Genomic DNA, 22,447 nt, shown 5'->3' on the forward strand with positions numbered 1-22,447 from the left:
TCCCCACTATCCGGTCTCCGAACCTCAGAGAGTGCTGCAATACCAATGTTCATACACTTGAGCTCAGATGATAACAGAGACAGGTGATCATCCTCTCTTCGTGATAGCACATTCCGGGCACCCACCTGTCGGGACTGCCTCAGGTGAACCCAAGGAGACCACCGTCTGGTGTACGACATCTCAGCACCACCCTGACATACACAACTGCAATCCAACCCAGGAAGGTTACCCAGTGTTTTACCTCCTATCATCAGAGTGGGGATCCCGAAGGCTTTGTACCAATTCCACTGTACCAATTTGTGCCTTCAAGATGTTTCCTTCAAAATCAAGCCGATTTGAGATGCGCTGGATGTCGTCTTTGAAATCATCAAACCGATAAAGTCCCCCCCCCCCTGAATGTGATCGACCATCTCTGGACAAATGCAGATTCTTGTAGGCAAAGAGAACCCCGTAAACTGAGCCAACTTTGCCCGACTCGATGGACTGTCAAAAGCATTGTTTTGAAGTGACATTTTGGCTTGAAGCTGGCACACCACGTCTTCTCTTGGGAAGAACAGGTGTCAATCAATACACAAGGTAAGGTCGGTGTCTGTTCAGAGTGCAATGAAGGCTGTGTTGACCTTTTGACCTTTTGACCTCAAAAGCAATAGGCTTCTTCCTTATGACAGACTCCACCATGTGGTGAAGTTTCGTGAAGATCGGTTTGCAAATTGTGACCCGTCGGCGACAAACCTACAGTTTGTTGGTTACTGAGCGTTCCAGGAGCGACGTTGGAAAAGACATTCCAAGCGGCAGGATTGTCATCTCACCTTCGGATTCATTTCATTCTCCATCGAGAGTGTCCGGGACCTCCAAAGCAGATTCATGGGCAACGAGATGCGCTGAGCGGTTTGCAATTGCCTTCTCAGAATGCAGTGCCCCCCCCTCCCCTGCGCGTCTCTGCAGGACCACATTGGGATCTTTAAGGTGAACTCACAACCAGTGCCAGCAAAACGGGTCGACCGGCTTCACGTACCGTCCCACCTAGTCGCCTATCACGCACCAGGACGGTAGTTTATAGTCGCGTCAGCACCAGAACCAAGACCACTGAGACTAGACGGCTCAAAGACGATTGCATGCCCACTCACTACCTCTAGGCTGTCCTGCCAACGGACGATGGTCATAATTACACAAAAGCCATTGGATTGAGTGATGATGATGTCCGACAGAGACTCTCTAATGGAATCCGGCAACAACAATGCGGAGCACTCGAAAATGCAGGTCTGTACGCACACAGTCCGAGATTATGGTTATTATTAAATATTCTTTCTTGGGTATTTATTTCTGTTTGTTCACATGAAGAAAGGTTTGATGCTGTCAGCGCACTCGAGGATGTTCATGAGGAAGCGTTTCACATTCACGGCGTGTCCACGTGTCCCGCACCTGGGCGGCCACAGCCATCTGTTTTCCCAAGATTGTGCACGTGGTTCAAGGGAAACGGAGAAACAAAGAAACAAATCAACCAACAAGGTGCGTCCAGAGCTCGAAGCTTCTTGCTGGCAAAACAAGCTGTGAATACAGATACATCCGACTGAAAAAGGTTGATGTGAAGGCGGATATCTTCTCTTCTCTCTCTCCCCTCATCTTCCTCTTCCTCTTCCTCCTCTCTCTCTCTCTCTCTCTCTCTCTCTCTCTCTCTCTCTCTCTCTCTCTCTCTCTCTCTCTCTCTCTCTCTCTCTCTCTCTCTCTCTCTCTCTCTCTCTCTCTCTCTCTCTCTCTCTCTCTCTCTCTCTCTCTCTCTCTCTCTCTCTCTCTCTCTCTCTCTCTCTCTCTCTCTCTCTCTCTCTCTCTCTCTCTCTCTCTCTCTCTCTCTCTCTCTCTCTCTCTCTCTCTCTCTCTCTCTCTCTCTCTCTCTCTCTCTCTCTCTCTCTCTCTCTCTCTCTCTCTCCCCTCTCTCTCTCCCCTCTCTCTCTCCCTCTCTCTCTCCCTCTCTCTCTCTCTCTCTCTCCCCCTCTCTCTCTCCCCTCTCTCTCTCTCTCTCTCTCTCTCTCTCTCTCTCTCTCTCCTTTCTCTCTCCTTTCTTCTATTTTCTCTCCTCACCTCTCTCCTCTCTCTCTCTCTCTCTCTCTCTCTCTCTCTCTCTCTCTCTCTCTCTCTCTCTCTCTCTCTCTCTCTCTCTCTCTCTCTCTCTCTCTCTCTCTCTCTCTCTCTCTCTCTCCTCTCCTCTCTCTCTCTCCCTCTCTCTCCTCTCTCTCCTCTCCCCTCTCTCCTTTCTTCTCTTTTCTCTCTTCACCTCTCTCTCCCATCTCCTCTCTCCCATCTCCTCTCTCTCTCCTCTCCTCTCCTCTCTCTCTCCTTTCTCCTCTCCTCTCTCCTTTCTTCTCTCCTCCCCTCTCTCTCCTTTCCTCTCTCCACTCTCTCTCCTTTCTTCTCTCCCTCTCTCTCTCCTTTCTTCTCTTTTCTCTCTCCTCTCTCCCCTCTCTTCTCTCTCCTTTCTTCTCTCCCCTCTCTCTCCTTTCTCTCCCCTCTCTCTCCTTTCTCTCCCCTCTCTCTACCCCCTCTCTCCTTTCTCTCTCCTTTCTTCTATTTTCTCTCCTCACGTCTCTCTCCTCTCTCTCTCCTTTCTTCTCTCCTCTCTCCTTTCTTCTCTCCTCTCCTCTCTCTCCCCTCTCTCTCCTCTCTCCTTTCTTCTCTTTTTCTCTCTTCACCTCTCTCTCCCATCTCCTCTCTCCCATCTCTCTCATTTCTTCTCTCCCCTCTCCTTTCTTCTCTTTTCTCTTCTCTCCCCTCTCTCTCCTTTCTTCTCTTTTCTCTTTCCTCTCTCTCCTCTCTTCTCTCCCCTCTCTCTCCTTTCTTCTCTTTTCTCTTTCCTCTCTCTCCTCTCTTCTCTCCCCTCTCTCTCCTTTCTTCTCTTTTCTCTCTCCTCTCCTCTCTTCTCTCCCCTCTCTCTCCTTTCTTCTCTTTTCTCTCTCCTTTCTTCTCTCTCCCCTTCCCTCTCTCTCTCTCCCCTCTCTCCTCTCCTCTCTCTTTGTATTCCCAGGACGGCGTGAGCCACGAAACGTCTCGATTAATGTGCGAGAGCGACTGTGACTGCGAGGGAGAGACCTGTCGGGATCGAGCGCAATGACACTTTCTACCAAACGGTAAACCGACCACCGTCACCTCGTTCGGGGAGTCTCGCGCTGTCCACCTCGTTCCCTTCGCCCTCATCAACTCATCGATCATCATCACCACTTGGTCGGGTTTATTTAATTTCTTCCTCTGAAGGAGTGAACGGTCTTCACTGCGGAAACGGCGTCCCTCGACCGTTCTTCACTGTGCGGTGCGGGCGAGGCCGCCAAGATTCACATCGGACCGCACGTCGCTGCACGCCGACCGCACCCGGAGCAGCACGCCGTCAATGCGCCAACATCTCACCGCACGGAGCGGCGACCCGCGCTCATCGGTACTTTTCATTGGAACGTCCGAGGGACGCCTTTTCCGCAGCGAAGGACTCTCTTAGCTTCTCTCGGGTCGTCGCTCATTTGACGGAGCGACCATGGCTTACAATGACCTCCAAGACAACGCCTCCGGAACAAGGAACGACCTCCGGGAATCCAGAGCCGCAACCACTGCCACCACCCCCGCACGAGGGAATCCCGGAGAGAGTGATGCTCGGTTTCCTGCACCCAGTTACTCCGAGCGCCCGAGCCATTCTCCCGCGCTTTCTCAATTGCCCCTTTCCCGAGGGTGCGTCGTCCCCGCTCTCGGGCAGCCCCTCGACCCCAGCGCTCTCCAGCGCCAGTTACTGGAGCACGGTTCCGGTTACTCGTGGGGAGAAAGCGAGGCCGAGCCAGACTTCTCGGAGGGAGAATGCTGCGAGACGGCATTCAGCGAGCAAACTGCGCGGCCATTCCCGGGATCGTCACCGCAAGAGGCGCCCGGACACATGACCACGTCCGACACGGAGGAAGAGGACAATTTCCAGGAGGTGGACGTGAGTAGATCTGCGCTCGTGTGACTGGGAACTTAAATTGTTCCTGAACATACCGTGGTGGTGATTGGTGATCATGCTTATTGAGGGTCAAAACGTTTGTGATAATCGATGGACGAAGTGACGAAAATGTCACCAAACTTGGTGGAACTCCCTCCCCCCCCCAAAAAAAAAACACTCACCTCCATCACACCCCACACCCGTACGTAATAAATGGACAGCCCCTTTCACTGTGTGATCAATTTGACCCCTCCTCTCATGATGTCATTCAAAACTTCCTCCATCTCAAGTCTCAACCCAAATGCTAAAACTCCAGGTGATTTTGATATTAGTTTATATTTTGTTCCTGAAATTAAGGATGACTAGTGCGTGCATGTACGTGCGTGGCCGTACGTGCAAAAAAAAAGAATAAGAATTGTGACGTCATAGCACCGTGTCTTGTCATTGGTTTGGTAAATAAATGGCCATAACTTGGGAAACACTTGTCCGCTTAATATCAAACCATGAAAAGGCACATACTGAGGTCCCCAGCAATATACCTGGCAAGTTTCAATTAGATCGGACCAGTGGTTGTCGAGAAACAGCGGTCACAGACAGACAGACACACAGAGATTGCTGGAATTATAGATAGATGATTATAAGAGATTAGCATCGTTGGAGATTATGAGTGAAACCTGCATGGTTTCTTCCAAGGGCTGCTCAGTAACTTGTAGAGTTTTCAAAGTATAACAAATTCAGTTGAAATGTTTACATCGAAACTATGACGTCACCGCCTCTCCAGAATGAGCGATTTGAGGGACTCTGCTGTTGCCACGACAGAACGAGTGTTTTAGAATGACAGTCACCACACCCTGGTGGATTACAAAGATTTATCCACAGATGTCCTGAAACAACAACTCTGAAGGGTGGGTGTGCAGGCCTGTATCCTCAGTCTTGAACATCTGTTTCACCTAAAGACTTCGTCAGTATTAAAACTTCCACCTGAAGGCCAAATACACGTTACATTGGGACTGAGCGAGGGGCAGGTCAGGAGAATTTACTGCTCTTCTGCCCAGGTGCTGCTGTGTTTATGAGAGTTGGAGGACGACGGTGTCAGTTTGGGACTTTATTTAGTTGTGAGATTTGTGGTGGTTTGCACGAGATTGGGTGGATCACATTTTTGGCTAATAGTGGAGGAGTCAATATGGTCAAATATGTCTTGTCATTTGATATGAACAAAACATACGTGGAGGGAAGCCTGGGTTCCTGGAGGAAACCCCCACTTTAATACAAAAGTTGCACCAGGTGTGAGAAGGCCAAATGGCTCAATTCTGTGTTTGCTTCCAGATCTTGTGTCCCGAATTCCTCGATCTCTGCACCCACCAACAGTCGCATTAACCAACTGCTCCTGGATTCTGTGTATTTTGCCCCCACATGAGAAGGTGGAGATGTTTCTGGCAAACCTCGACTCATATTCTGCATCTGGACCAGATGGCGTTGACTCGCTTGTCCTGGGAACCTGCTCTGCTGCTCTTCCACGTCCTCTATCTGCTCTTTTCGCCCTGGCATTTACCATAGGTCATCTTTCATCTGCTTGGAAATCAGCCAACATCACCACATTACATAAACAAGATGTAAAAACCAAACTCCTGAACTACAGACCTATCAGCTTACTCCCAATCATCAGCAAGGTTATGGAATTCATCATCGCAGTTGGTATGAAATCCTTTCTTTTCTCCAACAACCTCATCTCAGATCTTCAAGTCTGAACCAGGACGAGGTCACTCTACCCTGGACATGCTGCTTCTGCTCTCCCAATAATGAATGAAGGCCCTGTGGTGGAAAATAGCTCAATTTCCACAAGTTGGATCAGCATACAAACAGAGAATCTTTAATTTCATATATACGGAGGAAGAACATTGAATGATTCACTGAAACATTCGAATGGACTTCACTGAAACAGAAGCCCGAAGCAATTCCTCTTGTACACAATTTGACATTACAAAGAATGGAAGGGTGATAAGCATTAGGCAAAATAACTCAAAACTGCAATACATGTCCACTTTGGGGGGATGGGGGAGGGGGGGAGGGAGAGAATGACACAATCATGGCAAAAGTTTGCAGTGTTCTCAACCAGGTCACCCTGTTTCTATGCAGCGAGAAAGACGTTTATTCATAGTAAGATATTCCTTTTATCAATATGTAGGTCAAAAGACTCTTGGGAAAAGGGAAACATTACTGACAGCCAATTTGACTATAGTACAAAAATTAAATTTATAAAGTACCAGCAACAATTATAATTGAGAGTACATGAATATAATTATTTTTCTTCCACAGCCCTTAATGTCAGACATGAGATCAAGGTCGTTTCTCTGGACACCTTTTGTGCTTTCAATACAGTCTGGCATCCTGACCTGCTCCCCAAACTCTCAAAACTCTCTGCCAATGGCATCCAAGGCCAACTCCAATCTTAGGCTGCTGACTTCCTCGATACTCGTAGCCAACGTATGGCTCTCAATGGAATCCTCTAATCTCTTCTCCCAATCAAGGCTGGAGTGTCCCAAGGCAGTGTTCTGGGCCCAGTTCTATTTCTCATCTTCATCTTCATCAATGATATCTTTGACTCTCTGGAAAATCCTCTTCATCTATTTGCTGATGATGCCACCCTCTGCCGTGACATCCCTCATCCTTCAGACAGACAGGCTGCAGCCTCTTCCCTCTCTTCAGACATTGATATAATCGCAAGATGGTCAAACACTTTGAATATGTCTTTTAATCCTGATAAATCTCTCTCTCCTCTCTCCTCTCTCCTCTCTCCTCTCTTCTCTCTTCTCTCTTCTCTCTTCTCTCTCAGGACCATCTGGCAAAGCCTCCACCCCCTCCATTGAAGAAGTTGTCACTCAAACATTTGGGCCTCATTATCAGTTATGATTTTTCTTGGGCAAATTACAGATACACTGTATTTATTCTGACAACCAAAGCCAGTGGGTATCCATCCACTGGGCATCGTCCATCATACGAGATGTTTCCTTGGCAAACCTGAACTCCAATGCACCGACGAGGCTTCCATCTGCAGCTTGCTGGAGAACTGCTCTCCCCTTTTGGCTGGCACTCCTGCATCACACCTTGCTTAGGTTGCTTGGCACTGAGGAAACCAAATCCTTCAAGATTATTTGAATCTCCTGCACTCAAGTCGAGTCTATGGCTTATCACTTTCACATTGCGGGCAGGTCGGTGGTCTCTGTCTTCTATGCTCTATTTCTGGCTTTGTACCCTCTATTCCTTCCATGCTTTGTCCATGCTTTGAATACAACAACAAGATATCTACACTGTGCACCACAAAGGATACTTTCACAAATGCTTCATTCCCATAACCCAAACTCACATCGAAATCTGTCAAGGCTGCCCTTTTTTGAGACTCCATCCAGCTCAAAAAGAAAACGAGCTCATTACCAGTTCCTATGTCAAGTCAAACTGAGCATGAAGTGTTTTTATTTTGGCAGAGTGACATCTGGTACACTGTTTCCCTGTCCTCCACTTGGCATTACTTCAGTGCTCCACAGATTGACAAGGGATCAAAGGGATACAGAGAGGCAAAGACATTGTAGATGAGTGGCAGAAAGGAAAGGGTGGTTGACCACGAGGTGATCAACAAGAGTTTAATAATAATAAAAAAACAGAGGGGGAGGTGGTGGGCATACTTCCTTGTCATGGCAGGGGGTGGAGGTGGGGAAGGTGAGTAGTTGGCAGAATACATCAGCAAATTCAACAAAGGATGAACAAGAGAAAACAACTGGATTACAGCGAGTATTCAAGGAGGTTCTTTCTATTCGATGAAATTTGCGACAAGCCGAGTCGTGTATATCAAGCGGTGACGAAAGGTACTTTTTTCTGATCAATTTGAGCCACTTTTGTTAACTCTGCCACCGAAGGTGAAGGTGGTTATGTTTTCAACCCTTTCTGTCTGTTTGTTTGTTACTTGGCCAATTTTTTTTTTTTAAATTTGACAATTATGTTGATCGTGTGTGTGTGTGTGTGTGTGTGTGTGTGTGTGTGTGTGTGTGTGTGTGTGTCTGTTCGCTCGCCTCCAACTCATACTGCTCAACTGATCGTTCGAAAATTTTCAGAGATTAATGTCACCGACAGTGCGACGGTCCCGCACTGAAGTTTCATAAAATTTGGTCGACCGAAACGGTCTACATTGGCCAATTTGAGCCAAATTTTCTAAAATCCTCAAATTTCATTCGATTGACTTGAAATTTGAACAGGATTTGCGCATCAGGTCAATTAATTCAACCACCTATTACTTTTGAGGTTATATTAGGTCAAAAGGTCAACATGGGCCAGAAGGTCAACCCCAAATAGGCCAAATTTTTAATTGTTTCTAAATTGTCAATTTTCATCCGATTGACTTAAAATTTGAAGACCATTTGCACATCAGGTCGCTAAATTCAACCACCTATTAATTTTGAGACCAACATAGCCTAAAAGGTGAAATTGGTCCGAATTTTTTTTAAATCCTCAATTTTCATCCGATTGACTTAAAATTTGAAGACCAATTGCACATCAGATCGCTGAATTCAACCACCTATTAATTTTGAGACCAACATAGCCTAAAAGGCGAAATTGGGCCGAATTTTTTTAAATCCTCAATTTTAATCCGATTGACTTGAAATTTGAAGAGCATTTGCAAATTAGGTCGCTGAACTTAACCACCTTTTAATTTTGAGGTAAACATTGGCCAAAACAAAAAGGCCAATTTGGGCCAAATTTTCTAAAATCCTCAATTTTAATCCGATTGAGTTGAAATTTGAAGAGCATTTTCATGATGGGTCACTGAATTCAACTACCAATTATTATATTAATACACTAAGCCATATTTTGTGGATGTATCTCCTCCGAAACTGCCAGACAGATTGTCGCCACTTTCCGCATGCAGGTGCTCTGTGGTCTAATGTACAGCATAGGCTATGTGAGATCACGCCAGACGGACAGGTTTGGGAATTTTTGGCGATTTTTCTAATTTTTACATTTGTTTACATGGCGATGTGTGACGTCACTGCTGAGAGGCGTAATGACGTCATGACATCATCGGTCATTCGCTGACGTCATTGTGTCTGTCATCGACAGACCGTCACCGCTGATAGGCATAATGCCACTCCTAGAAAACAGCGTCTGCAATGTAAAACCCTCTTCTGCACATGCTGACTACCTCACAAGGTGCATTTGAGACAAAAAAATGTAACAATAAACATTGTATATAAAGAAATTCTATAAATCACATTGTGAACACTGGATATATTGACGTCCTAACGAATCCTCACTCTAGAAACTTCACGCAAAGCATGGGTTTGGCTAGTTAATTTTAAGGTCAAAAGGTCAATACAGGCCTAGTTTCTAAAATTGTAGATTGGGCCAAAAACTAAATATATCACCATATCTCAAAAGGTTGTGGACGAGTTTTGACAAAATAAGGTGTACGAGTTGAATCGGTGACAAGAACAAGTGGATTGGATTTTGGTTCGGATCCAGCCCATCAGTGGGATACAAAACATGAACTGTTCCACCTGGCAGAGGTATGTGCTCTACCGAGTGCCGTTCTAATTTGTGCTGTTTTGCCAAGTTGTCACCCTCCGAGTGATTTTTCATTTGTCTGTTTGCAGGATATCTCAAAAAGTTTTGGACGGATCCAGATGAAATTTTGTGATGAGATTGGGTGTGTGACGAGGACGAACTGATTAGATTTTAGTAAAGATCCGGATCTGATGACTAGAATTTTAAAAGTGATTTTTCACCATTGATAAATCGGGCCAAAAACGATATAGTACTGTATAGCATGATATTTCGAAATTGTATTGGGCCCGATATGTTCTCTTGAATTGGGCATTACATGGCGGGGGTATGCGCTCTACCAAGTGCCCTTCTAGTTTGATTATCAAAAGCTGCTTGGAAGTCAGAATTACATTCTATTTGGACAAATTGCAAAACTAATATGTACCTTAAACATTGGCATTGCGTATTTAGTCTTAAATGCCTTCTTGGACTGAACTGCTGCTTCTGCGCTCCAACATGAAAACTCCTGGTTGGTTTTTTCTGAAATTGTGACATTTCTGCTAATCAATAGGTGACATCATATTTCATTGACCATTGAATGAAACAGTTACTCAGACAGGAGAAAGCTTTAAATCAACACAACTGAAAGAGATCTCTCCAAAAGTTTACCGAACAACAATCCTCCATGATGATTGAAGAACTCGTTCTGCTTGTCGCTGTGTCGGTGGACAGGTAGAAGAATGGATGGAATCAAGAGAAACTACGGATACTCTTTTGCTCCGGTGAAGGGTTAATGCCTGATGCGTAAGCCTTCTCATTACTTCCCACAGCGATGAGTATACTTCGATCAATGTTCCCTTGATTCCATACATTATACTCGAGGACAATCGGGGTTGAGTAGTGCTGCAGACCAGGAAGCAGGAATTTGTAAGTTTACCAGGATACTGGCACGCAATGGCAAACTATGTGTACAAGTGAGCATAACCAGATGGTCAAGCTGGCTTTAATATCCTCTTCAAAAGAACAAGATGGTGTAACAGTCCGAGAATGCAGCAACTTAACTGCAAAAGAACAGGATGGTATACTTGTAATCAAATCCTATTTCTTTAGGAAGCAAACCGAGAAGCAAGTGCAATGCCTTTTGGTTATCATTTCAGCTAAAAGTTTAAATTGTAGTTCAAGGATTTTTTTTTTTGAATTATAATTGTAAAAAAAAAAAAAGGTAGCATGATATTGAAGTTTCCCAGGCACAAATTTAATGATATGTAATTTTTTTCACAGTTGATAAGACATTTGTTCGTACCTCAATGGATTACTGCTCTCCATTATCAGCTGGTGCCTCAGCATCACACCTATCTCTCCTGGATTCTGTGGCATCCAAAGCACTCAAAATTACTGGAATCTCATGCAATGAGGCCGAAGCACGAGGTCTGTTGCTTCCACATCGCAGGCAAGTCGGTGGTCTCTGTTTTCTACTGTCTATTCTCCAACATTTCTCTTGCCTTCTCTCTTCTCTCTTCTCTCTTCTCTCTCTCTCCCCCACCCCCTCTTCCCTCAGACTTCTGATCTTCCCCAGGAATTTCAAGATGCATGTGTTCTTCCAGTAACCCACTCCTGGTTAAACTTCCCTGATCTCATATCTGACAATGAGGACCTCCATCCATTTTTGAGGAGCAGATTCAGCATATCCAGTGCAGAGTGATGGGGTCTCAATCCTAATTAATGATCTGAGATGAAGCTGTTGGAGAAAAGTAAGGATTTGATGGCAACTGCGATGATGGATTCCATAACCTTACTGATGATTGGTCGAAAGCTGATAGGTCCGTAGTTGAGGAGTTCGGTTTTTACACCTCGTTTATGAAATCTGGTGATGTTGCTTGACTTTTAAGCAAATGCAAGATCACCTCGCGTGAATGATATGGTGAACAGAGCAGTAAAAGGATTTTAGGACACGTGAGCTGATGCCGGTTGGATAATCAAACTTGGGGGTTGGCAGAAACTTCTTCACCTTCTCAGGTGCAAAAGATGCATAGTCCAGGAGCAGTGTGGGGCGACTGGGTAGAGTGGGAATAGAGAGTGAGGGTTTGGGGACACAAGATTTGGCAGCAAACACACAATTGAGGCATTTGGCTTTCTCATGAGCAGAGTCAGTTGTAGCCCCATTTTAAGAGATGAGAGTGATGGAAGGGGGAGTATGCTCCAGAGTCAAACTTAACAATAAGGTGCCACCATGTTTTAGAGGGGGAAAGTTTGAAAGTTCAATCTTGGGGTTGGACATTTGTTGTTATCTGGCTCTCCTGAAAGTGGACACGAACTACTTGCGGGCTTTGTGGAATGATCTGAGGTTGCATTCGATCGAAATTGCCTTCCGTAAAGAGAAGGCAAGTTGTTTCAAGGCAATTGCCTCAGCCCATTACTGTGTGGATTGATATATTGTCTTCAGTTTGAACTCGTTCTACATTTGATATATGTGCAAGCTCCATGACAAGAAAACACCATCTTACTAAAATTATTTAAAAACAGACAATTTGGTGTCTGTCTGACGGTTTTCTTTGACTGTGATGCATTCAGTGGTTGTAACCTAGCAACATGCGTGACAAACGCGTTTGAAGCGAACCTTGAGTTACACGCCTTGACCCTTGCTTGATAAATCTGTACAGCACGCTCTGCCTGACCATTAGAAGCGGGTTTAAACGGAGCAGAACGGCCATGTTTGATTCCATTCAATCTCATGAATTCCTGAAATTCTTGACATGTCAAACATGAACCACAATCGCTTACCAACACATCAAGTAGATCATGAGTCGCGAACATGACACGTAAGTTCTCAATGGTGGAGGCAAAGTGCTGGTAGACATGGAAAATGCATCAATGACAACAAGGAACCTTTCCCCCAAGAACAGACCTGCAAAGTCAACATGAATCCTTGACCAAGGTTTGGAAGGCCACGACCAAAGACTCAGCGGTGATTCCGTTGGTGACTTCCTGAGCTACATGCACGTATCACAACAATGAACACAAGATTCAAGTTCAGAATCAATACCAGGCCACCAAACATGAGACCTTGCGATAGCTTTCATCGTATCAATACCAGGGTGGGTACTATGGAGTTCAGAAACCAAGTTCTCTCTTCCATGCTTTGGCGTGATGACACGTCGGCCCCAAAGTAAGCATTCTGACTGGACAGATAAGTCATCTCTACGATGTAAATACAGTTTTTATTACTCTGAATCTGGTATACAGGACCAATCGCCAGTCATAACACAATGCTTAACTACAGACAACACAGGATCTCTGTTGGACCACAATCTCACTCGAGCAGCAGTGACTGGAGAATTGTCACTCTCAAACACATTCATAGCTAATACAAGGTCAGCAGGTTGAGGGCTATTGTTACAATCAGTGATAGGTACCGGCAGTTGACTCAATGCATCAGCGCAATTCCCAGTGGTAAGCCTGCAATGAATAATATAATTTGTAACCAGACAGCGTCAAGGCCCACCGCCGAATACGTGATGACGCATTGGTGTTGATTCCCTTGTTCTCTGAAAACAAGAAGGTGAGCAGTTTGTGATTAGTTTCAAGTTGAAATTTAACTTCAAACAAATACTGATGCATCTTGGTTACCCCAAACACACAGCCTTATGCTTCTTTATCAACCATACCATCGGCTCTTTCAGCTTTCGTCAAGCTTCTGGAAGCATTCGCAACAGGTTGTAACTTGCCCGACTCATTGGCTTGTTGTAACGCACAGCCCACCCCACAGGCACTGGCATCACATGACAATACAAGATGCTTATATGGATCATAATGAACAAGCAACTTGTGAGAACACAATAGACCTTTAGCTTCCTTGAAGGCATCATCCTGGGCCTTGCCCCAAACCCAAGTTTTCCCTTTCCGAAGTAACTGTTGCAGGGGTTCTAGCACTGTGCACTTCGGGTGTCATAAACACACATTTCTCACGTGACAGTCCGAGTCCTACTTTGTCCAAACGACACAGGACTTTCTCCAGGTTACTCAGGTGTTCTGCAGTGTTGCAGCCCGTGATCAGGATGTCATCCTGAAACACGACAGTTTTTGGCACAGATTTCTATCGACTCTCCATGTTTCTCTGAAAGATGGCAGCTGCTGAACGTATTCCAAAAAAGACAACGATTGTAGATGAACAGCTCCTTGTGAGTGTTTACAAGGAATTAAGGTGCATGAGGAGGCCATTCGGCCCATCGTGCCTGCACCACACCAATAGCAGATTTAATCAATCTGTCAATACCCTTTCCCTTCATGTGCAGCCTTTTGGCTGCTGCACTGGTACTCATTTTGCCGACCTCGGAAGGATGACAGGCTGAGTAAACCCGCTGGTGTTAATTCAGTGGCCAACAGGGCTTGAACTCAGGACCCTAGGATCCCAAGCCACCACCCTAACTGCAAAGCCAACACCAGGCATATGCACGTGAGTTTCCTTGACTCCTCATCCAGCTCTTGTGTCATGTAGGCAGACGTCAGATCCAACTTGGTGAATGACTTTCCACCAGCTGATGTTGAAAACTGGTCATCCGCTTTGGGCAGTGGATACTGATCCTGCATGGAGTGGTGATTTATGGTCACCTTGTAGTCCCCGCAGATCCTCACTGCTCCATCACCTTTCAGGACCGGAACAATTGGACTAGCCCATTCCTTGAACTCAACAGGAGAGATGACCTCCTCACTCTGGAGTCTCTCACGTTCACACTCGATCTTTTCCCTCATCAAGGAACAGATCGAGCTTTACAGTAGATGGCCTTTGCTTCTGAGTCCAGATGAATTTTAACTTTTATCCCCATGAAGGAACCAATTCCTGTCTCAAACAGAGATGGAAACTTATCCAGCACTTGAGCACAACTGGAAGCCTCCACTGTAGACAGCTTTTTGATCTCATTCCAGTTCAGCTTTCTGCTCTCAAGCCAGTTCCGACTGAGTAATGTAGGGCCATTGCCTGGCACAACCCACGTAGGAAGTTCATAAGTCACACCATCGAAAGACACATTGACATAATTGACTGACTTGTCTCTGTGTCCACTTCCATTGACACCTGCTTGCCATTCAGCTGAAGATCAACAGTTACCGGTGCGGTGTTGCCACGGATTGTATACATCTCGCACTTCTCACCATGCAGTGACCACTCATCAGCTCCAGAAACTTACTCACCATCATCCACATGATGGGTGGTGCCAATATTATCACCACTGCTGGATTGGGAACACCTCTTTTGAAGATGCCCGATCTTGCCACATCCGTTACATGTGTACTGCTTGAAACGGCACTGGTGAACCATATGATTTGCACCACAATGCTAACACAAGTTCTTGGGGCCTCTCACGACCGATGAAGCAGGTTTCAAACACATCACTGGCTTAGGTGTAGCCTTATACGAATATTGAGCAATCTTATTTGCAGTATCTGCACTTGAAGAGTTCTGGCTTTTCGACGAGATCTCCTTCAGGTTTTCAGCAGGTATCATACACACCTGCGCAATCTTCACTGCTTTTCCTAGGTTAACGTCATCTTCTTGAACAAGGAGTTTTTGGAAAAATGACATCATGAAATACCTCAATCACAAAAATGTCTCGGAGCATCTCATGCAGCACAGCACCAAACTGACACGGTTCTGCTAAACGGCGCAGATCAGCGACAAAACAGGAAATGTCCTGATTTTTCTGGCGAGTGTGTGTATATAACTTGTACCTCAATATGATTAGATCAGCTTTCAGGATGAAGTGTCACTTGACGAGCTCCCAGAGCTCTTCCTATGACTTGGCCGGAGGTCGCCATGGTGACAGCTGGTTTTTGATGAGTCCATACACCTTCTGCCCGCACACAGTCAACAACACAGCACGATGACGGACGGCATCACCAACAGCCGCCATGTTGTTGGCCATTAAATACTGGTCCAGCCTCTCGACAAAATCTGCCCAATCCTCCCCATCAGCATATTCATGGAGAATTCCGACAGTCGCTATCAAGACACGGAGAGTTTTTTTTACCTCGTTGCCACTTGTGATGTCATGATGTACAACAATCAGACCGACCATGATGCATTCAACTTCACATAAGTTTTATTGAGATTACTCAGCTCCATTATGAGGACCGTGTGTCGTGCATGTGCATACGGCACTCGCGTCAAACCCGAGGAAGGGCGACACATCACAGCTTGCAGGAGTCTTTACACATGAACGATGGAGCTTGTAGCGATTTAACTTACCCCTCTCCCCAAGGCTGGGTATTCGTGTTAAGATCACTGATGGTGGCGTTCTTCCCAATCCTCTTCCCAGGACAAAAATAACTCTAACACTCGTGATTATAAGAGCATAATATTTATATTACAAAACAATGTCCTTCCTCCCCATCGGGGTTTTGTGATGTGTGATATTGCCCCTCCCCCCCAACACACAGAAGTAAATTATATTTTTGGGAGTTTAGAATGGTAATTGGCACGGTTTCCAAATCTCTATCATCAGGAGAATGATTGAGTAACATATTGTTACAGCCACGGGTACCAAGACACCAGTTTGTTGTTCAGAGGGATTAATCCCCGGTTGTCCTCGGAAGAGCCGGACCTGGGGTCAGGTTAGGTATGGAAGCATGTGTCAGAACAGCGTGTCGCTGCGTCCACTTTCCGCCGGTACTCCAGGGGCCTCCATCTGGCCATCCCCCAGGGAGATCCCTGGCTCATCCCCATCTCCTTGAGATGCCGGTCAACCTGCTGCAACCACGAGGCACGTGGTCGGCCCATTGGCCTCCTCCACTCACGAGACTCACTCACTGAGAGAATCTGGTGAGCAGGATCAGCGTCAGGAAAACGAGCCACATGTCCATACAGCCGCAACTGACACTCACGGACTATGCAGGCAACAAATCTCATCCGAGTCTCTCTCAGCAACCGCTAGTTGTACACAAAGTCTGACCAGCGATAGCCAAGGATTCTCCGAAGAGACCTGGTTCCAAAGGAATTAAGTCTCCGTCTCAGATCCTTGGTCAGAGTCCAAGTCTCACACCCATAGAGCAAGACTGGAAGCACCAAGGACCTGAAGACTCGGACTTTCATCCTCCCGCACAGGTACCGGCAGCACCACACCCCACGATCCAGTGAATCCATGACTCCCCAGGCCCGACCCAGACGTCAATTGACCTCTGACTCACAGCCAGCAGAGACATGAATATCACGACCAAGTTAAGTGAATCTCTCCACGACCTCAACATCCTCACCACAAACAGACACAGACAGGACAGCAGCATCCAAGATGCCATTGAAAGCCTGGATCTTAATTTTGACCCAAGAAACCCGAAATCCCAGCGGCTCCGACTCCTCATTCAGCACCTCGAGGGCCCCCAAAAGGATATTTAAAGTCTCCGCAAAGATGACTGCATCATCTGCGAAATCGAAGTCCGAGATCTTGACATTCCCAAACGATGCACCGCAGCTTGATCTCTCCGACATCCTCCCTAGAACCCAGTCCATACAAGTGCTGAAAAGTGTGGGGGCCAGTTCACACCCCTGACGAACTCCAGTAACAACTGGAAATAAGTCAGAGATGGTACCACCACACTTCACAGCACTCTCTGTACCAGAGTAGAGTTCAGACATCAGATTGATCAGCTTTGGTGGCACCCCACGAAGACCAAGAATCCTTCTGAGGACATCCCAATTCACTGAATCGAACGCTTTACAGAGATCAACATAGGCTGCAAGCAGCCCCTGCCGAAACTCTCATCTGCGTTCGGTGAGGACCCGAAGAGCAAGGATACGGTCAATCGTTGACCTCTTTGGTGTAAAGCCTGACTGCTCTGGGCACTGTTGCTCAAGCAGATGGTGGCGAACCCGATCAAGAATTATCCGAGCAAAGACCTTGCCCGGCACTGAGAGCAGCCTCACCCCTCAGTAGTTGTTGCAGTCTTGGCGATCACCCTTCCCTTTCCAGAGAGGGACAACAAGGCCCCTCTTCCAATCAGTTGGGATGATGCCTGTGTTCCAGGCAGAGCACAAAACTGCATGCAACGACACGAGTGCAGCATTTCCACCAGCCTTGAGAAGTTCAGCATGGATGCCACAGATCCCCGGAGCTTTACACCGTTTCAACCGGTTCACCGCAGCCCGTGTTTCCACAAGCGAAGGTAGACCACAGTTGATTGGAGGGTCAGCAACCGGGATTGTAACACCCTTGACGTTCAACTTGACAGCTGGGGGATCAGCCTGGTACAACCGCTCAAAGTAACTGGCCCAGCGGGCCTTCACTTCAGACTCCTCTGTCAAGAGCCTACCACTCTCTGCTCTGACTGCAGTGCTCCGAGGGATGGGCTTGGATGAATGCGAATGCGCGAATTCCCCTGTAAGCGGGATGAGAATCACCTGTCTACAGGTGAAACTCTACCCCCTCACAGATTCCTCGCACATAGGCCTCCTTGGCCACCCTTAGTGCACGTACAGTTTTACGTCTCATCTCCCTGAACAGCTCAGCTCTGCCATTCAGCCTGGCTCTGTGACTCTGGTCAATGGTATCCAGTGTCCCTTGAGAGATAAAATTCTTCTTTGCCCTGCAGTGAGTTCCAAGACATCCACTGGCAACATCAAGGACGGTGGTCCTGAAGGCGCTCCACAGCTCTTCAGGACCCCACAAAGCACCCAGACCCCCCAAATGTCCACTCAGCCTGTTCGCAAACTCCTCAGCTACCCCCTCATCCTTGACTTTGCCAACATCCAGCTTAGGCTGGGATGGTACCATTCTCCCGGATTTAAGGTGCAGCTTTAGAGTTGCTACAACAAGCCGGTGGTCAGTTTTGAGGAACTGAGCACACCGGTAGACCATGCAGTTCTGGATCATCCTCCAGCGACCATCAATGAGGACATGGTCAATCTCCTTTGCCACACCGCCAGCGTTGGAATACCAAGTCCAGCGATGAGCTTGTGGGCGCTGAAACCATGAACCAGCCACCCTCAGTCCATGACTTCTTGCAAAGTCAAGGAACTTCATGCTATTCAGGTTCAGAGTTCCAGACCCATGGGGACAAACACACATCTCACAACCATCCCTCTCAGTTCCAGTCGATGCATTGAAATCCCTCAAGACTCGAAGTGTATCTCGTCTGGGGCACTGATCAACCACAGACTCGAGCGTGGCTTAGAATGTGTCCTTCACGGTGAGGTCACTCGCCTCAGTCGGAGCATAGACAGAGACCAGGGAAATGACACCTCAGGAGTGACGAATCCTTAGTCTCATATGCTCGTTGACCGGTGTTACCTCAATTATCATTGGGGTCAGCTTATTGGACACAGCTACAGCAACTCCTTGGGTATGGTAACCATCAGAGCGACCAGACCAATAGTAGGTGTAACCACCCACCATTATCTCGCCGCATTCCGGTCTCCGAACCTCAGAGAGAGCTGCAATCCTGATGTCCAAACGCTTGAGCTCAGATGATAACAGAGACAGGTGATCATCCTCTCTTAGGGATAGGACATTCTAGGCACCCACCCGAAGGGACCACCTCAGGTTAACCCAAGGAGACCGCCGTCTGGTGGACGACACCTCAGCTCCACTCCGACATACTCTCCCGCAATATGACCCAGGAATGTTACCCCGTGGTTTCCCTCCTATCATCAAAGATTGGGGGTCCCAAAGGCTTTGCCCCAATCCCGTCATCCAGTGAGCTGCCCTGAGAAGCAAAGCTGCACAGGAGGTACTCCCACGGAGTGGGTTTTCAGATTTCTTTGCGTTTTTGTGTTTTGCGGAATGAAGGGTTTTACGGTGGCCGGAGTGCAAATCCTGCCACCAACCTCCGAATAAGAAGTAACCCAACTGCAGGAGGACGTCCGCAGACACAGTTGGGCACTAGATATGGATGGCCGTTGGCTCACAAGGAGCTCCTCCGCCCTTTGACAGGTTTTGTTTTTAATCCTGCTGGGTGTCCATATCCAAACACCCTCCTCACCAAAAAACCTGGTGGGTTTGACGGTTTAGTCGCCGACAACCCGACTATGGAACAGGTTAGTACAGGTTTACATGGTACCAAATTTAGACCATGGAACAGACTCAGGGGCCACCGCTCACAATTAACGTTGTGGTATGGTGGGTTGTTTTAGAACCACAAACACTACCCAGTCAACCACGAGTTCCAGTGTCCACAGTCTAATTGTGCCGTCTAACTAGAGGTCATCTGCTTACCTGTACAGGGAGCACGCCCTCGGCAAAGCACCAATTTTATCTTGATTCGATCTTAATTCGGGTGGCTGAGCATTTTAACCGCTGGTTCGTGCCGACTATTATTGATCAAGTTTGTGGTAATTACCTCCCAGTCTATCTCGGTTCGGACAATGCCAGACCAATGGAAGAAAAGGACAAACACGGACAGGTTGGAACGTCAACAAATAATTTATTCATAAGAAAATAAATAAATAAAAATAACTTTATTTCCTTGAGGTAAATAATTGAATTCGAAGCAATCAAAATAATCGCAAGCAAATATATAATTAATCAGGAAAAAACAATTGAAATGATAGGAAAGAGACAGGGAGCAGATGCTTATCGGGGATTGACTTACTTAACAACTAAATACAGACAAGGGGCGGGGGGGGGGGAAGAATCGTCTCGCTCATCAAAGAGAAGTCGTCTGTCAAATGAAAACGTCCTGGAATGTGTGTGCGTGTCTTGCCCGTTGCCAGCACCAAGCCTTGCCATGCACCCACTCGCCAACAGCCTTGAACGCCAGTCGACGTCTGGGGGCACGGAGATCGTCTTTCGCATGTTTAGACCCTGGTGCTGCGACACGGGCAGCTCCTCACCCTTCACAAAACAGGTGACGTCCATTGACCCACACGATCCCTTGGTGACTGACCCGTGCCTCACTCATTTTGACTGACCCGTGCCTCACTCGTTGGTGACTGACCCGTGCCTCACTTGTTGGTGACTGACCAGTCCCTCACTCGGTGACTGACCCGTTCCTCACTCATTGGTGACTGACCCGTGCCTCACTCGTTGGTGACTGACTCGTGCCTCACTCGTCGGCGCTGGTCACTCCCACACCGGAACGGACGTACTGACTGACAGCCTGTCTCATTGTCGGCGCTGCTCACTCCCACATGGGAACGGACAAATTGATGCCACTGACTGACAAATTGTGTCGTCAGCGCTGCTCACACCCACACGTGCACCGTTTGTTGTCCACAAGAACGGACCTCTCCTTCTCTTTAAAGGCGGCCTGTCTGGGCCAGCACAGACTCCCCACAAGTTCACCCGCCCCACTTGCGCTCTCGTTGTTATTTCTCGCGCTGTCAAACGCCGATCGAAAAAAGGCAGGCGTCGGCGTCCGCGAAAGAAATGGCGTGCATAAATGTTTTTGTCGTAAAGAGAAAAAGCTTCCCATAAGAGAGGGGATCTATTCTTTACCCTTCTCAATGCATCACATTTAAAATCCCACCAGACATGGGGATGGGTCTATCCTGGACATGCAGTTAGGGAAATAACTATCTGAGGACCCGGATGTTGGTATGCATTCGTCAGATCAGATTCTAAAATCCGTAACAATATTATATTGAACTGATCTAACACGTTATTATACCATGTACGCTCTGATCCTTCCAATGACTTGATCTAACATCTTGTTAAATATAATCAAACGAGCCTCTTGGTGAGCACTCTACAAGCTGATTGGTAATGGAACACACCCCTTCTGAACACGCTGATCTTCCCAGGAGACAAGATTTTAATCTTTTTTTTACCTTTAAAATAAAGACCGGCTTTTTTCACTTTCCTTTTTCACTGTTTGCAGCAGTTTCATCGAGTCCTCTTTACTTTCAACCAACAGAGTGGTATCATCAGCATACCTTAGGTTGTTGATATCATCTTCCTCCAATCCTGACTCCAGCCTCAGTCATCCAAGTTATATTTTTCGTCCAAATTATTCTAACCACAAATTAATTGGTTAATTCCGTCCAATGATAATATTAAGACGGGGCGGGTGGGGGGGCTGGCAGGATTGCTTCGAGCTATACACACTGTCTTCGAAGCTGTCTGGCCTGGGTTTGAATCCTGACCCATCTGTCTTCCCGTCAACCCGGTGTTTTACAGGCAGGGTGATTCGTCAATGTGTTCCTGTGTACCATTTCTCGGATTGATGTTAAACTGTCGGCCAATCTGCCAGCACGAGTTGGTGGACTTTAAGATTCCACGGTGTCCTTCACGAAGAGTAGGTGAGCCATCGGTGGCATCCTGAACAAATGACAAATTCCTGCTTTAACCTTAGTCAAACGTCAGGCCTGGCCAGCCGGTTCGTCAACGACTTGGGTCAAGCTTCCCCCAGCCAACCCCACAATAACGTGGGGATGATTGTGGCCGTTAAACAGTAAGGATATAAACAAACCGCTGTCCGCATGCCGCACACGGATACGTGATCTGCTTCCACCCAATCCACCCAAAAAAACCACGTCGGAATTTCGTTGACGTTGAAAGATTGGCTGAACTATCAACTGCCGGAATTATTGCCCAAAGCTTAAATTGCATCTCAATATCTTTGTTCACTTCACCAGACTGGAAACCCAATCATAAGCTCAATTATTTTCGTCATTTCTATTTTTAAGAGCTGTAACTCACCTTTTGCTTCCTCAGACGACAAAAAAATTTTTTTAAAAATAGAAAATAAATTCACACCAAAGATTAGGAGGAGCCACAGATCACTTGCTAATTGGAAACACTGGTAGTTGTGATTCAAAAGAGAATAGTCAATCCAGCTTGGGCTGCAGTGACGTCTTCTGTTGTCGGGGCTCGAGTGACAATTGCTATCCTGTGGCATTAAATATGGATTCTAATGATTAGTCCAGGGGTGTTGGAATCCTCTGCTTTGTTGTTTTCTCGCTCATGTAAAAATGTCATCCGATAGTTTATTGAGCTCTTCACATACTCCACAAGTTCAACACATGACATTCTGTGCACT

The 22,447-nt window shown here is 46.8% G+C and overlaps 1 protein-coding gene across 2 annotated transcripts in view; it reads left to right on the top strand.

Annotated features, from left to right (window-relative positions):
- Window positions 1–2,286: 2,286 nt before the first annotated feature.
- The window catches only part of LOC147019892 (synapse differentiation-inducing gene protein 1-like), a 42,083-nt gene continuing 21,922 nt past the window's right edge, over window positions 2,287–22,447 (top strand). The window contains exon 1 of one of the 2 annotated variants that reach the window (XM_085894713.1): window positions 2,287–3,955. In XM_085894713.1, coding sequence (XP_085750839.1) covers window positions 3,518–3,955 — 438 coding nt within the window. In that variant the 5' untranslated portion in view covers window positions 2,287–3,517. The remainder of the gene's footprint in view (window positions 3,956–22,447) is intronic. The other variant, XM_085894712.1, reaches the window with a different exon arrangement.

Source organism: Eptatretus burgeri, chromosome 9 (genome assembly GCF_056783735.1).
Source record: "Eptatretus burgeri isolate ZD-2024b chromosome 9, Ebu_testis_v1, whole genome shotgun sequence".
NCBI classification, from domain to species: Eukaryota; Metazoa; Chordata; class Myxini; order Myxiniformes; family Myxinidae; genus Eptatretus; species Eptatretus burgeri.